The sequence below is a fragment of the Sylvia atricapilla genome, chromosome Z (assembly GCF_009819655.1).
Source record: "Sylvia atricapilla isolate bSylAtr1 chromosome Z, bSylAtr1.pri, whole genome shotgun sequence".
In the NCBI taxonomy this organism is placed as follows: domain Eukaryota; kingdom Metazoa; phylum Chordata; class Aves; order Passeriformes; family Sylviidae; genus Sylvia; species Sylvia atricapilla.
The window spans coordinates 66472102-66488166 of NC_089174.1; the positions used below are offsets into that span (position 1 = coordinate 66472102).

General features: G+C 42.8%; 1 protein-coding gene across 8 annotated transcripts in view; it reads right to left on the bottom strand.

Moving 5' to 3' along the window:
* The window catches only part of UBAP2 (ubiquitin associated protein 2), a 106576-nt gene that overhangs the window by 48405 nt on the left and 42106 nt on the right, over positions 1-16065 (bottom strand). For 7 of the 8 annotated variants that reach the window (XM_066339185.1, XM_066339180.1, XM_066339183.1 and 4 more), the window contains exons 7-8: positions 6268-6322; positions 5006-5109 (exon numbers count right to left, since the gene is read on the bottom strand). The exons of the other annotated variant lie outside the window; for it this stretch is intronic. In XM_066339185.1, coding sequence (XP_066195282.1) covers positions 5006-5109; positions 6268-6322 — 159 coding nt within the window. The remainder of the gene's footprint in view (positions 1-5005; positions 5110-6267; positions 6323-16065) is intronic. 8 annotated transcript variants of the gene reach the window in all.

Sequence of the window (16065 nt, forward strand, 5' to 3'; positions counted from 1 at the left end):
TCACATTTTATCAAAACCAGCCCCTAATCCAGCTGATGTTTTTAGGAATATCCATACCCTGTAGCAAAACTATACAATGCTTCAAGTTTCTAGAGTAATCCACACATTTTTACACAAATTTTGAAAAGGAGGAAAAGCCCAATGAGCAGCAGTTTTTAGAGGAACAGTTGATTTTCTTTCCCTTCCCCTGATGAGCACAGAATCCCTTTCCCCAGTATTTCTTCTTTGAAGAAGAAATCAAAGTATTTGCCCTGCTTATATTTATCTCCCATAAGCCAGTGCCACAGCCTGTCTCTGGAAGACAAACCTTGCACTGACACCAGAAGACTAAAACAGAGCCCAGAGTCTGGTAAAATAAACACTAAAAGAGCTCAGATATATCAAGTCAGACTCTGGAGTATCTTCCACCACTTTTGGGAGACCAAACTTACTTGGAATAATACTTGTGATATTCTCCTGACATTCAGTTTATACAATGTTGTTCCCTCTTACAAAACTAGTTCTGAGGGTTTACTCTTTAAAATACATTAATTTAAATACTGTGTACAGCCTTTCACCCTTTTATTAGTTTACCCAAGCTGCCAAGTTTACTAGTGTCATTTGCTAACACTCTTCCTTCCCAAGTCAATCCTTCCACTCTCAGTTATTTCAGTACTCTTCTGTGCACTAAATCCAGTTTTTGAATGTCTTCCTCCTACTGATGGGATTTCTAAATCAGATTTTGCCATAGGCGCATCAATTTCTTTTTAGCCCAAAATTCACCTTGGCATTACTGCAACTCATGCGTCCTCTTCCCAAACTTTCCCCCAAGCTTTGCTTTGCAAAGCATCACAATCCAAGAGTTCTCTGTTTTCCATTAAAATTATGCTTTGTGTCCTCAAGGATCCTTGTCATACAAGCCTCAACTTACTATTTGTGACCCTTTACCTGTCCCTTTATAACAAATTCAGTTTTACAAAGTGATCAAGCCAAAAAAAGAGAACACACCTTTTGATGAGTCTTCAGCTATGTCCTTCAAATTCTCTTCTCTTCCTGTCACACTATTTAATTTTTTACCGTTTCTTTGAATAGTCATTGATATTAGCCCCAAAAGAAATTTAACTTGGTCTATGCCAAACTCATGTACTAGTTCTTCTTTGTGGATTTGCATTCTAGAAAGACTTGAAGGTTTCCTTAAAATATCCCTTCTGACTTTAACAGCAGATATTGAAAAAACCCCAAACACAAAACCCCCCAAAAACAAAAACTCAAACACCAACTTCCTTCTACCTTCCAAGGAACACTTCCAAGGAACTGTCTGTCTTGAAAAAAAAAAAACCCTCTGTAACTTATTTTTTATTTCTTGTCATTCTTCAGTTTCAGAGTAATTTAAGGCTGTTGATAACTAAGATAATAAAGGAAGCTGTTCTGTGAAACTTATGGAACTCTATCAAAGTAGAGATGTGAGTAAATTACCAGAACACAAGGCCATTTTTATAACCAACTTTGAGAAGTGAGTACCTCCAATATAATTTATGTATAAGAACCGCTGTGATTTGCACTCATTTTCTCCCACTGTCCGGTACATTACAAAAAAGGTAAGAAAAAAAATCGGGCTGCTCAAGTTTATTCCCTTTTGAGGAGAATTGGTAATTTTGTTTCTCTTTATGTGTCCCTCTCTTTGCCTTTCATCTGTATATTATTTCTATATAAATTAGGATGCAAGAGAACTGATGCTGTATTATTTGGAATACAATTATACTTAAACATTATGAACTCTTAAAAAACTTGCCCTTCAGCCTATATTTCAACCAAAACTAAATTTTACCTTCACAGAACCAGTTAGCTTTTCTACTGGGTTACACAACAGTGCACCTAGAAACACTATCGAAGTTACCATGAGGCCACTGGCATCTACAGCAATTCAGGGCATGAGGTTCTAGAGCACTTTCAGAGTACACATGGCAGAAACTGCATTTTGGAAACAAATACTGTATTTATTTTTAATAATGTTTTTAAAATTTTAAAAATGTTTGTTTCCACAGCTAAATGAAGAAATGGCTAAAGGAAGAAATACGTAGTAAATTACTCAGAACGTCACAAAGAGTTTGTATTTGTATGATGTCTTCAGAAAATATTTTGATAAGCAAAGATCTTTTATTTCTCTAGGCAGTTACCCAGTTATCTCCTCTTTAATGTAACTGCAGTTGAAAGACACTAGTTTTCCAAGTAGACAGCATAAGCTAATATTGTTTACCTTCTTTTTAGATGAAATAAGAAATGGGACTGGGTAATGAGTAATAAAGAGGGGTATTTCCTTCCTGTCCTTCCCGTATAAACTCTCACCTGACATGTATAAAGCCCACTGCAAGCTTTACAGTTTTCCATACACATACAGTTCCCACATTCAAAACTTTGGTTAACTCTCCAAGGGGAACTTAACTGATCTGTAATTGACATTGATTTTTTTTTTTTTAACATTAATCATTGTCATTGATCTGTAATTAACAAAACAGCACTATAAATTTAGGGAGGAAACCCCCAAAATTAACATTTGGGATTAACAAGTCAAACCACGCTCAACTTTATGCAAACTACTTCCAGCCCCATACCTTGTCTGCCACTGTCCCCTGCATCACTGCTTCCATGCTCCTTCCCAGAAGTCTGCTCTGCTGTAAAATTACCACCCCAGATGCACCTTCCTCTAAAATCCCTTAAGATGCTTTTCATCACAAGGCTGAAAGTGTTACCCACTTGAACAAAATTCATGATTCAATGTTAAAGCCCCGTCTTTCTGAAGTGATTCCTTTCGGCCCATGGAGTTCTTTCAAACATTCCTAGAACTTGTCTAAAGAAGCTACACCATAAAAGAAGCATTGTGTAGAGAGACATTTTTGTTTTGTCACTTATTGTGCTTTTTCATTTGAAAGTAAATTAAGATTAGCAACAAAAAGGTAGTTAACACTCAACAAGAACATTCATATTTATCTAGTCCACTTCAATTTTCTGCCAACCAAGTAATTTTGCAGCAATTCTCCCACTGTAGCAATGCCACCACTGATTCATACCTCAAGACTCATTCATCTGACAAGGCCAGAGAAAATTCCCAAATGCCTTCTCACACCTTCTTCATACAATGTTTCCCAAATTTCCATGCATGCCTTAAGTTGGGTTATTGAAGTCCAGTGCTGTTGTTGGTGACACGTCCACAGCAAAAATACACTTGGCATCCGAAGAGAAATTCCACACATCTGAATTTCCATCACTCGGTCAGCAGCACACCTCTCATGGTGACACATTTGTACTGTTAGAGGGATCTGTTCACCCACACCAAGCTACTCTTATTCCTAAGTAGATTTCTTCCCTTACTCAACAGTAAGGAGATGCCTACAAGGACAGAGGCTGCTGTAACAGAGGCTCATGGAGGCCACTCTGAGTTAGCAGGGAAGGTCCCAGAACACTTGAGCTCATTTTGGAGGTAGAGTACAAGTCATGCATAAGCTACAGATGCAATCAATAGTAACAAACAAGTGATTCTCTCTACCTCTGGTCCCATCTCCTAGCACCTTACTTGCAGATCTTGCTTTACTTAGTTAACCTTTCAGCTTTTGCAACATCTGTGATTACATAACCTGCCCCTTGCTAACGGGTAGCAAACAGCAACCTAAGTATCTCCAAAGGAATTTTCAAGACATTAGGTATCTTCCTTATTTGAAAAACTAATGTGAGTGAAAACAAAAGTGAGTATTTCTGTTTGTACTACAGCACCAAGTAACTGAAAAAGTAATTCCTTAGAGGGATACCATATTTGGCAAGAATGCTCTCATTAACGACCACTAACACACTCAAAGTGACTCTTCCACACTGGTTTGGAAGGCAATCAGAGTGACAAGACAGCTGATTAATAAGCCTCCCTAAACTTTGAGCCTGTTGTTGTCTTCTAAGGTTAAACAAAAAATAGCTTGTAAGACATTCAGAAAGCTGCATCTCTCAAGTGGCTCACAACAGAGCTCAACAGAGCATACTCTGCCCTTCAAGATCAACTTCCACACTTGACACAGGAACTGATGAAAAATCACCTGAGGAAGCTTCACAAATGAAGAGTCAGAAGAGTTACCCACTGCTTTTATTAGTAAAAAAAGAAATTCACACGATGGCTCCCAAGTGAGGACAAAAACATACATTACTTTCTCCATTCTAACACAAAGTTTCCTTTGCCTTCACCTCCTATCACAGAACACATGAAGCAGCAAGGTATCCTATCCTTCCCATCACAGATAAGCAGGCCACCCTCCTCATTTCTGAGCACCGTAAGACCACAGCCAAATGGTTCCTTTCCAAACTACGTCAGTCTCTTGCATTTAGCTGGAAGTGTGTACTTTTCACTTGAAACTTCATACAGAAACACACATCTGCCTCGAACTTCAGACAGGCTAACAGCTTTTTGGCTTCAATTCAAGTGTCAACTTGTGCTTTAGTTAATAATTTTTCTCTTCAAAAGTTGCAGATCTTGGAACTCCTCCATCCAAAGACTCACATCCTTACGTTTCTGCATTGCACAGCTAGGGCTTCCAAAGCCATCTCAGTGTCACTGAGTGAATTCATACTTGTAAACTTTTTCTTTTCTTCTTAGATATTTACACCCTATTGCCTAAAGCCTGTGGACCAATCAATTCTCTGAGAACTTATGCTTCTTAAACTACATTAGGTGAGATCTTAAGCAGTATTAAGATATTTAAACACTTCTTTACATACAAGGTTCTTCCAGAGACTTTTCAAATTCCTTTGTCTCTCAAGGGTTTGTTAGTACTAAAACAAAAGAACTGCAAAATGCCTCCCTTCATTCTCACCAGAGAAACACTCTCGCTCTGCACATCAGCAGCAGTTAAACTTAAAAATCACCTAATATCTGTGTCACAAGAGATGCATACAAATTTTCAGAAGTTAACTGAACAGTAACAGAACGGTTATTTTAGCTGCAATTTGCTACAGGTCTTCATTCCTTCCACTTCTTGAAGCATCTTACCAGTTCCATCATCTGCATCATTCTGACCAGTCTCCCAGATCTCTGACTTTGTTCCAAAACCATCAGTGGCAGAAGACTCCGTATAGTCTGCAGGATTAAATGTCCTAGAGTTTTGAAAGTTAAGAAATGGAAGAGAACACATGGGTCATTCAGTGAACACAAGTGTCATAATTTCTAGCTGAAGTTGTATTAGATTTAACATCTTGATTTCCACATAAGTTATCTTGACAGCTTTTAGTTTCAAAAAAAAAAAAAAATTCTTCTATGAGTAGACAGAGATAAGAAGGAAGAAAAGAGCAGAAGAGAAGAAAATGAAGATACCAGTAAACAAAATTCCTACAGAGAAACTAAACCAAATCAATTCCCAAAAAAACCCAGTTAACAGCATCCCTATTCCTCCCAGCATTAGTTATAAAGCATTAGTTTATACACATGATAGGACTCTCTCAACTGCTACATTTTTCAGTGGGTGGCTGACTAATAAGTGACCAGTATTATGTCCTTCCAGAGGACCAATAAGATGATTTCAAAGTGCTCTGCTGACACTAATGCCAAAATACACAGATGCAGCTAAAAGGTGAAAAAGCATTATTGAAGAAAAACCTCTTTTCAGTTCCTCATCTGCAAGTATGAACAAGAAGAATTATTAGAAAAGTAGAACAAGACTCTAGTTCATTACGGCATCCCTGATGTTACATGAAGTGTCATTCAAGGCAAACACTGAGTGAAAGTAGTGGAGGCTATATTTCTATAAACCAAGTAATCCAACAAAATCTTAAACAAACTTTTAAGCTGCTGAGTAACTTCTTGAATCTGTCTTAAGGTCCATATGACTCCAAAGAGCCAAAGCAAGAAAAAAACAAAAGAAAGTTTAGTTGCCACTTGGAAGTTTTATATATGTTCATTGCACGTTCTTCATTACACTGAATAAAATCTAGTTTTAAATTGACCTAAGACTATATGTAGCACACAACTTCCAGACTCAAAGGCACTATGTGGCTGATAGCAGGTATGGCTCTCCATGTTTTGAGATATTAATACGGAGTGGATATATATTAGGATTCTACAGGTGTGCCTAGTTAGAAACACTAGTTTAAGACAAAAATATTCCATTCATCATCTAAGAGATTTTTTAGTTTTCGCATCAATACTGGTTTATCAAGCATATAGCAATATCCATACATACAGTGGCAACATGGTCAATTAATATTGCCACTCAAGTTTGATCCTCGCAAAAAATCTGTGCTCTGCATGTTTCTTACCCCATGCCTTGGGCTGAAAACCTCCCCGCTCCTCTCCCTCTGCCACGTCCAAACCCTAGGAGAGAAAACACCATTTAACAGCAACAGCAGAGAAGCCGCCAGTCACTAGTCTGTCACATTAAAGAATGCCACAGTTAAACAAAGCTACCATAGTTGAAGTTAAATATCATTTACTTCCCAAATTCTCACACAGAATTTGCCTCCCTAACGCATTCAAATAAGGCTTGGTTCTTCTGAGATCATGCATTTCAGTAGGATCTGCAATTATTTGTCATCTTTTCTGTGTCTCACAAAGTAGCTCCAAATGACATTAAAGGAAATTACCTAAAGACTCATCCTAAACACTGCTATTGCCAACTCTTGGGGGTTGGGTTTTCTTCCTTTTTACTCTAAAGAATTTTTTTCCCATAAGTTACCAAGGAGACTGACTAAATGTCGTACTTAAGACTATTTAACAAAACAAAGGTATAGTCAAAGCTCAGAGGGGGGTGGGGTTTTGGGGCAGAAAAAAGGACAGAGTTTCAGGCAGCCAGGGGGGTCTGGTTTTTTTGGCGTTCGGGGTGCTCTTGCTGGAGGATTTCGCTGCGGCCCGGTCTCGAGAAGTCTGTCATCGTCTGCTCAACCTGGAGTTCTGGGCTCCTCTGCCGCCCTGCGAGAGCTGAGCCAGGCCTGCCCTGCCGTGGTGGTTCCATCGGCGCTGCTCCTCTTGCTACAGCGTGACCCTGCATTTCCCTGCCCTGCCAGGACCCTGCCTCTGCTCTGCCAGGACATTTCTGCCACTCTGCAATTGCCAGCCCAAGACTTTTTTTTCCCCACTATTCCCAGCTTGGTGCTCTGAGGATCCTGCGGGGGCACCGAGACCAAACTGCCCTGGGTTTTTATAAAGCAAAGTCCTCAACGTTCTTGGTACTGTTTTTGTTATCAATGCTGTAGTTGTGTTTGCTAGCTTGTTAGTTATATATTAGTAAAGAACTGCTATTTCTATTTCTAAAATCCTTTGCCTAAAAGCTTTTAACTGAAAAAATTATAATTGAGAAGAAGGGTTGTGGTGGTGATAGTTTACATTCTCCATTCCAAGGGAAGCTCCGGCTTTCCCTGGCAGATACCTGTCTTCCTAAACCAAGACAGATTTTGGTGCCCAGCTTGTGGCTTGAGGGCACTGAGGAAAAAAAAAAAAAAAAAAAAAAAAAAAAAAAAAAAAAAAAGCAGTTCTTAAGTAACCTAGTATTTTTCTTTTGTGTGTGTTGAATATAGAAATCTCATCATGTAGCATCATGTGGTCTAGCTTGCCCTGGTTTGGATGGCACGTGATTGTGGATGTATTCCTCCCATTTGCAGGGCCTTCTTTAAACATGGGCCCTAAAACTAAGGCTACTGTGACTGTCATCCAGTTTGTTTTATGGGTGGATAAGGTGAGGGATTCATGGATTTTCAACTTCCTCTGGAAGGCAGGCACATGGATACACGGCTGTCACACATTAAGCCTGGGTGTTTGGGGTTACTTTTAGATTGGTACTTTCTGTGAGGGAATGACAGCAGGGGAAATTTTCTCCCAGCCCTTCAAACAGTTCTTTGTGCCTACCCTATCAGCTTTTGAAGGGCTTAAATTCCCTCTAGATACTACCCAAGTGTTACAAATAGTCATAATCTATCTATTAGTTTCCAGAGATAAGGTGAGGCCAACTTGGATCACTGCACAGACACCTGCCCCAGAGACTGGGGATACTGCCATAGGGCTTGACACTGCCTCACAGAATAGGGGTGCTGGCCCACTGCCTGACCCTGCCCCACAGCCCACCTCAGAAATAAACCACCCGGATTGGGTGGGGGTTCTGGTGAAGGAGATGGGTCAGATGATGAAGGAGCACATTTCCCCAGTGGTGGCCTCATTAGCCTCCTTAGCCCCTGTTGATGAGAAACCTTCCCCCTGCCCTGTAAAGGCAGAGTCTGATGGTGCAGCAGTGGAACCCACAGATGTTACAACCGCTCAGGTTCCAGCTGAATCACAGGGGCAGCCACAGCCAGCAGCAGTCGCCCCTTTAGAATCAAGGAAGTACAAGATAAAATCAGAGCAGCCAGGTAATAAGGATAAGAAAGGAGGGCCCTCACAACCCGCAGGGGAAACAGAGGTAGAGATCATCATTGAGCTCCTGTCATCTGAAAGTCTCCATAACCTGCAAAAAGATTTTGCACGACGGGAACGTGAGCCTTATATAACCTGGCTACTTCGGGTCTGGGACCTTATAGGTACAGGTGTACAACTGGATGGTAGTGAGGCAAGGAATTTGGGACCCTTGACCCAGGACTCAGGTATAAATCAGGTTTTTGTAAGAGAGCCAGGCCCCCTCTCCCTCTGGGAGCGGCTTTTAATGAGCACGAGGGAGAGCTTTGTCAACAGAGAAAAATGCAGCAGCACCATCATGCAACGAACTGGAAGACCCTTGAGGAGGAGATCCAAAGGCTGAGGGAAGTGGCAGGATTGGAGGTATTCTTTAGAGAAGTGGACAGCATGATAATGACCCCGACAAGGTTAAATGCACAGGGCACATGCTGTGGACGCTGGCAACTCACAGATCACGTGATTACACTGTATTCATTGCCACAATTAATTCTGATAACAACCGAGAGACAGTGGGTTCTGTAGCCAGCAAGCTCAGAAGTTATAAAAGTATGATCAATGGCCCAGGGCAGGCTCAGGTCTCTGCCATGGTAAAGGAACTCAAAGAGGAGATGAGAGAGATGAGGGAGGAGATGAGAAAGAACAACTCCCAGGTAGCACCGGTACGTGTCACAGGCCCCAGAGTCAGAGCCCAATGTCCCCCAACTAGAGAGGGAGGGTACACCCCACGAGCTGAACTGTGGTCCTTCCTGCGTGACCATGGGGAAGACATGGGAAGGTGGGATGGGAAACCCACTTCTGTCCTGGCAGCACGGGTGCGTGAGCTCACGGAGAGGAACACTCACTGAGGGGGTTCTACAAAATGAAGGTAGCCTCAGCCTCCCATGACTGAGCCACAAAGCATTAGAGAAGTGAGGATAATACTACAGATCCCCTTGAAGGAACCTCTACCATGTATGCCCAGGAAGGGAATAATAACCAGTGCTAGAAGGGCCCTGCCTCTAGCCAAGAAAAGGCACGGGAAAACCAGGTGTGTGAATTCTATGGCCTGGCACATCAGAGCCACAAAAACATGAAGCTTTGGTTGATACTGGGTCACAGTGTACTCTAACGCCATCGGGACATGTGGGGGCAGAACCGATTTCTATTGCTGGGGTGACAGGGGGATCACAGGAATTGACTCTGTTGGAAGCTGAGGTGAGCCTCACTGGGAAGGAGTGGCAGAAACATCCGACTGTGACTGGCCCAGAGGCCCTGTGTATTCTGGGCATAGACTTCCTCAGGAATGGCTACTACAAAGACCCTAAGGGACTCAGATGGGCATTTGGGATAGCTGCTGTAGAAGTAGAGGGCATTAAGCAATTGAACACCTTGCCTGGACTTTCAGAGAACCCATCTGCAGTAGGACTTCAGAAGGTAGAAGAACAACGAGTACCTGTTGCCACCTTGACAGTGCACCACCGGCAGTATCGGACAAATCGAGATGCCGTGATCCCCATCCGCAAGATGATCCGTGAGCTGGAGAGCCAAGGGGTGGTCAGCAAAACCCACTCACCCTTCAACAGCTCCATCTGGCCTGTGCGCAAGTCTGACGGAGAATGGAGACTGACTGTAGACTATCGTGGCTTGAATGAAGTGACTCCACCGCTGAGCGCTGCTGTGCTGGACGTGCTGGAACTACAGTATGAGCTGGAGTCCAAGGCAGCAAGGTGGTATGCCACTATTGACATTGCTAATGCATTTTTCTCCATTCCTCTGGCTGCAGAATGCAGGCCTCAGTTTGCTTTCACCTGGAGGGGCGTGCAGTACACTTGGAACCGACTGCCTCAGGGGTGGAAACAGAGCCCCACCATCTGCCATGGACTGATCCAGGCTGCACTGGAGAAGGGTGTGGCCCCAGAACATTTACAGTACATCGATTACATCATTGTGTGGGGGAAGACTGCAGCAGAAGTGTTTGAGAAAGGAAAGAAAATCATTCAGATTCTCCTGGAAGCCGGCTTTACCATCAAGAAGAGCAAAGTCAAGGCACCTGCCCAACAGATCCAGTTCCTAGGATCCGGATGGACGGCATGGGTGGCAGGATGGACGGCACCAGATTCCCACTGGGGTCATCAACAAGATCACAGCAACATCTCCACTGACCAGCAAGAAGGAAACAAGCTTTACTAGGTGCCATAGGCTTTTGAAAAATGCACATTTCAAAGTACAGCCAGATTGTGAGCCCTCTCCACCTGGTAACCTGCAAGAAGAATGATTTCCACTGGGGCCCTGAACAGCAACACGCCTTTACCCAGATCGAACAGAAGATCGCTCATGCAGTGGCCCTTGGCCCAGTCAGGATGGGACCAGATGTGAAGAATGTGCTCTACTCTGCAGCCAGGAGCCATAGTCTGTCCTGAAACCTTTGGCAGAAGGTGCCTGGGGAGACTCGAGGCCGACCACTGGGATTCTGGAGTCACAGCTACAAAGGGTCTGAAGCCAACTACACCCCCACAGAGAAAGAGATCTTAGTTGCCTATGAAAGAGTTCAAGCCGCCTCAGAGGTGATTAGCACAGAAGCACAGCTCCTCCTGGCACCCTGACTTCCAGTGCTGGGATGGATGTTTAAAGGAAAGGCTCCCTCTACCCACCACATCACCAATACCACATGGTGCAAATGGACTGCCCTCATCACATAGTGCATCCAACTGGAAACTCCAATCGCTCTGGGATTTTAGAGATAATTACAAACTGGCCAGAAGGTGAAAACTTTGGTCTCATGGATGAAGAGGAGCAGGAACAAACACGTGACACGTGACACGTACTGAAGAAGCTCCACTGTACAACCAACTGCCAGCAGAGGAACACACTACGCTCTTTTCACTGATGGTTCATGTCGCATCGTAGGGATGAACCGCAAGTGGAAAGCAGCTGTGTGGAGCCCCACACAACAGATTGCACAAGCTGCTGAAGGAAAAGTAGGTCAAGCCAACTTGCTGAACTCAAAGCTGTTCAATTGGCCCTGGACATTGCTGAAAGAAGAAGTGGACAAAGCTCTATCTCTACACCGATTCATGATGGTAGCCAACGCTATGTGGGGCTGTCTGGAAAGATGGAAAAAGGCCAACTGGCAGCATAGGGGGAAACCAACCTGGGCTGCAAATGATTGAAAAAGCATTGCCATTCTGGTAAAAAAGATACCTGTAAAAGTCCACCATGTAGATGCCCATGTCCCCAAGAGTCGGGCTAATGAGGAGCACCGAAACAATGAGCAGGCAGATCAGGCTGCAAAGATAAAGGTGTCAAAGGTAGACTTAGATTGGGAACACAAGTGGGAGTTGTTCCTAGCTCGATGGGCCCATGATGCCTCAGGTCATCAGGGCAGAAATGCCACCCACAAGTGGGCACAAGACTGAGGGGTGGATTTAACCATGGACAGTATTTCTCAGGTTATCCATGACTGTGAGATGTGTGCTGCCATCAAACAGACCAAGAGGGTGAAGCCCCTATGGCATGGTGGGCGGTGGTCCAAATATAAGTATGGGGGAGGTCTGGCAGATTGACTACATCACCCTTCCCCAAACCCGCCAAGGCAAGTACTGTGTGCTGACCATGGTAGAAGGCACCACTGGGTGGTTGGAAACCTACCCTGTGCCCCATGCCACTGCCCAGAACACCATTCTGGGCTTGGAAAAGCAAGTCCTGTGGAGGCATGGTACCCCTGAGAGAATCGAGTCAGATAATGGGACCCATTTCAAAAAAAACCTTATCAACAGCTGGGCTACAGAAGATGGCATTGAGTGGGTGTACCATATTCCTTATCACGCACCAGCAGCCAGGAAAGTTGAACAATGCAATGGCCTGCTTAAAACCACCTTAAAGGCACTGGGTGGGGGGACTTTGAAAAACTGGAAGGTTAATTTAGCAAAGGCCACATGGTTGGTGAACACTCGAGGTTCCACCAACCAAGCAGGTCCTGCCCAATCTGAGCCCTTGCAAACAACAGATGGAGATAAGGTTCCAGTAGTACATGAGAGGTATTGCTGGGAAAAACTGTTTTAATTAATTCTGCCTCCAGCAAAGACAATCCATTCTGTGGGGTTGTCTTCACCCAGAGACCAGGTTGCACCTGGTGGGTTATGCAAAAGGATGGCGAGACCCGATACATACCTCAAGGGGACCTTGTTTTGGGATGAACTACCCATGACACTGTGCCTGTATCCATATTTGCATGTATATTTATATGTATATATTTTAAAGGTTTAAACTCAACGTAATATGTTGGTATGGGAAAAAAAAATTTCAGGTGGATAACGTTGGGGGTTGGGTTTTGTTCCTTTTTACTCTAAAGAATTTTTTTTTCCCATAAGTTACCAAGGAGACTAAATGTTGTACTTAAGACTATTTAACAAAACAAAGGTATAGTCAAAGCTCAGAGGGGGGTGGGGTTTTGGGGCAGAAAAAAGGACAGAGTTTCAGGCAGCCAGGGGGGTCTGGTTTTTTTGGCGTTCGGGGTGCTCTTGCTGGAGGATTTCGCTGTGGCCCGGTCTCAAGAAGTCTGTCATCGTCTGCTCAACCTGGAGTTCTGGGCTCCTCTGCCGCCCTGCGAGAGCTGAGCCAGGCCTGCCCTGCCGTGGTGGTTCCATCGGCGCTGCTCCTCTTGCTACAGCGTGACCCTGCATTTCCCTGCCCTGCCAGGACCCTACCTCTGCTCTGCCGGGACATTTCTGCCACTCTGAAATTGTCAGCCCAAGACTCTTTTTTTTCCACTTGTGGTAAATGTAATGGATAAATTCCTGTATCAAAGATTTGGTCTATTAAAAAGCTACTCCATGGCACCTCTGATATTCCAAGACCTGTGCTGCAAGCTGCAAAACCACAACATTTGCAACAGAAATGACATGGCCTGACTGGAGACGGCCCATTCATCAAGGATGGGCCTCCACTTCACAGCTCCTCAACATCTGATATCAATGTTTATAGGGGATCCAGAGGATGAACAAATCAGCACCCCAAAGAAGAGATCCAGGAAGACTATCAACGTCTTCTCATCCTGACGGGAACCCCTTTCAAGACCTCGCTTGGAAATAAAGAGATGCATGAATATTTGGACTTTCAATGGACTTAGCCTCAAGGCAAATAAACTGTACAAAAACTGTACACCGAGACCCAGTGGTGTGTGGCTGAGGTTGGATGGTACCATTGTTACTGTCACTCTGCCCACTCAGCATTCGATCGATGTTGTCCGATTTTATTGTGGCTTTTTAATTGTTTTTTTGGGGTTTGTGTTTTTTGTTTTTTTTTTTTTTTTTTAATTTGCTAAATAAATTCTGTTATTTTGAATTGTCTTCTTATCCTTTATAACACTATTCCCAGCTTGGTGCTCTGAGGATCCTGCGGAGGCACCGAACCCAAACAGCCCTGGGTTCTTTTTGTGAAGCAAAGTCCTCAAAGTTCTTGGTACTTGTTTTTGTTATCAATGCTGTAGTTTGTTTGTTTGTCGTGTTATATATTAGTAAAGAACTGCTATTTCCATTTCCAAAATCTTTTGCCTAAAAGCTTTCAATTGAAAAAATTAAAATTAGGAAGAAGGGTGGTGGTAGTGGTAGTTTACATTCTCCATTCCAAGGGAAGCTCCAGCTTTCCCTGGCAGACACCTGTCTTCCTAAACCAAGACACCAACTTATTAGACATTGTTCAGAATTTTGTCTCTACTGTCTCATTCCTTCTTAAGATGCTCTAGAATCCCAGCCTCCCGGAGTATCCTGAACTCTCAAGCAAATCTCTGTCACTCCTTATCTGTGAGGAAAAGGTTGAAATACTCCACTTATTTCTTCTCTGACTCAGACCACCTGTCCACCCTCCTGTGCTTTTGCCAATCTCTGATCACACATTCCTTCTGCCTCACCCTTCATCACAGTTACTTCATTTTTTTCACAGTTTTCCTTCATCACAGGAAAACACCCAAATCAAATAACTCCACTTCCTTGTTACTATCCACTAAAATATTCATCTGTTTTAACAAAAACAAGTATTTGTTTTCTCCAATTTTGATTACTAGCCTCAGTTTATGAGCTCCTTAATACAATGAACAGCTTAATTTTTGCACATTGTATATTGTCAACAAGGCATGAAAATTTTTGTGTTATTCAAGAATACACAAAGCAAGCGTCTACAAAAAGCATTACCAACTATTTCCTTATATGTAATATATTTCTGCATAGATTTCCTTCCCCATCTTTTTAGGGGTTTAATGGAAGGCTTACCCAGTTAGTTCAGGTTTTTTGAGGAAGCTTAAGAATACTACTTTGTATTACAAGAAGAGAAGGAGGCCAAGAGCTGCATTCAGAGAACAAAACAATGTTTATTTTAATGACAAAATTATGTGGTAATTGTAAGTCACAAGGCAACTGCACGTTTACCAGAGCACACAAAAATTATAATTTTAAATCACCAAGACACTGATGTCCATAGGTCAGAATTACCCAGGACAGGCTGTTCAAAGTTGGATCAGAATTACCCGTTACTTTCAGGAGATAACCCAAACTGAGCAAGAGCAGTACCCCCAGGACATGGTAACACCAGTTTATGAAGGTTCTACTTTAATGACTTTCTGTTTTCTGCTCTTACCACTCATCCTTCCTCTTACCCCAGTTCACTCCTGAAGTATTAAAAGACATTTCTGGACCTACTTTTTCAAGACTTCTTAAAAGCATCAAAGTAGATGAAAGATTCCCATTCAGAAATACACAGCATTTTTTTGGGAGAGGAACATAGAACAGCTTACGTCTGACACGAACTAGCTCTGTTATCTCTACATTATTTTCCCCTCTTTGCTCTCTTCTCCCAACCAGTTGGAGAGAAGGCAGACAGAGGTTAAGAAAGAAGCAACAACTACTGCAACATGACATTTACCACCCATCTTCACTAAGCTCATTTGCTCTTTGCCATAAACAAAAGTGTCCCAAACCCCACTGTACCAAATTGTCTCCAACTTGGCCACTGAACCTTGTTGCTCAGCCTACCTACTCTACTGCTATTCTCTGCCAAAATCAGACCACTCTGGATTACCCTTCTGTCCAGTAAGTTTTCTATGTAAGTAAGGTTTTCTAAGAGTAGACCCAGCTACACAAGTTTACCTGGGGACATGGTAGGGGCCATCATGTAATAAAATTACTTTAGGTCGCTATCAATAGAGTATTAAACAAGATTTAGAGAAACCGCACAGAAAAAAGATGAACAGTTTTCTGACCAGCTGAGGTACAAGTCCAGGAGCTGCAAAACACACAGTCAACCAGAAAGAGTTTTGAGTGAGACAGACATTAGGTACAGAGAGGTAACTGAAACAGCTGTCATGTGTTTTTAGAAGAGGAGGTAAGTTACCCCAGTATCTCAAATACAAAAGCCTGAAGGAATTTAGGAAGCTAAAGAGAAAGTGATGTTTTAGCAAGCCAGGCATACCTAAGATATGTTCCCATAATGGATGCAATAAACTACTGACTAAAAACATCAATAAGCAACAATTTTAGAAATTGCAAAAAAGAAGAAATGCTGTTCCTGCAGTTCCATGCACAGTCTTAAGACTGCCAGCCAGCAAGACATTTTTTAAACCAGATCACTTTGAAAGATAATCCTGAATTTAATCCTGAACAAGTGAATTCCTTTAACATCCTAATGCTGTGTCTATGCTTTCTGTC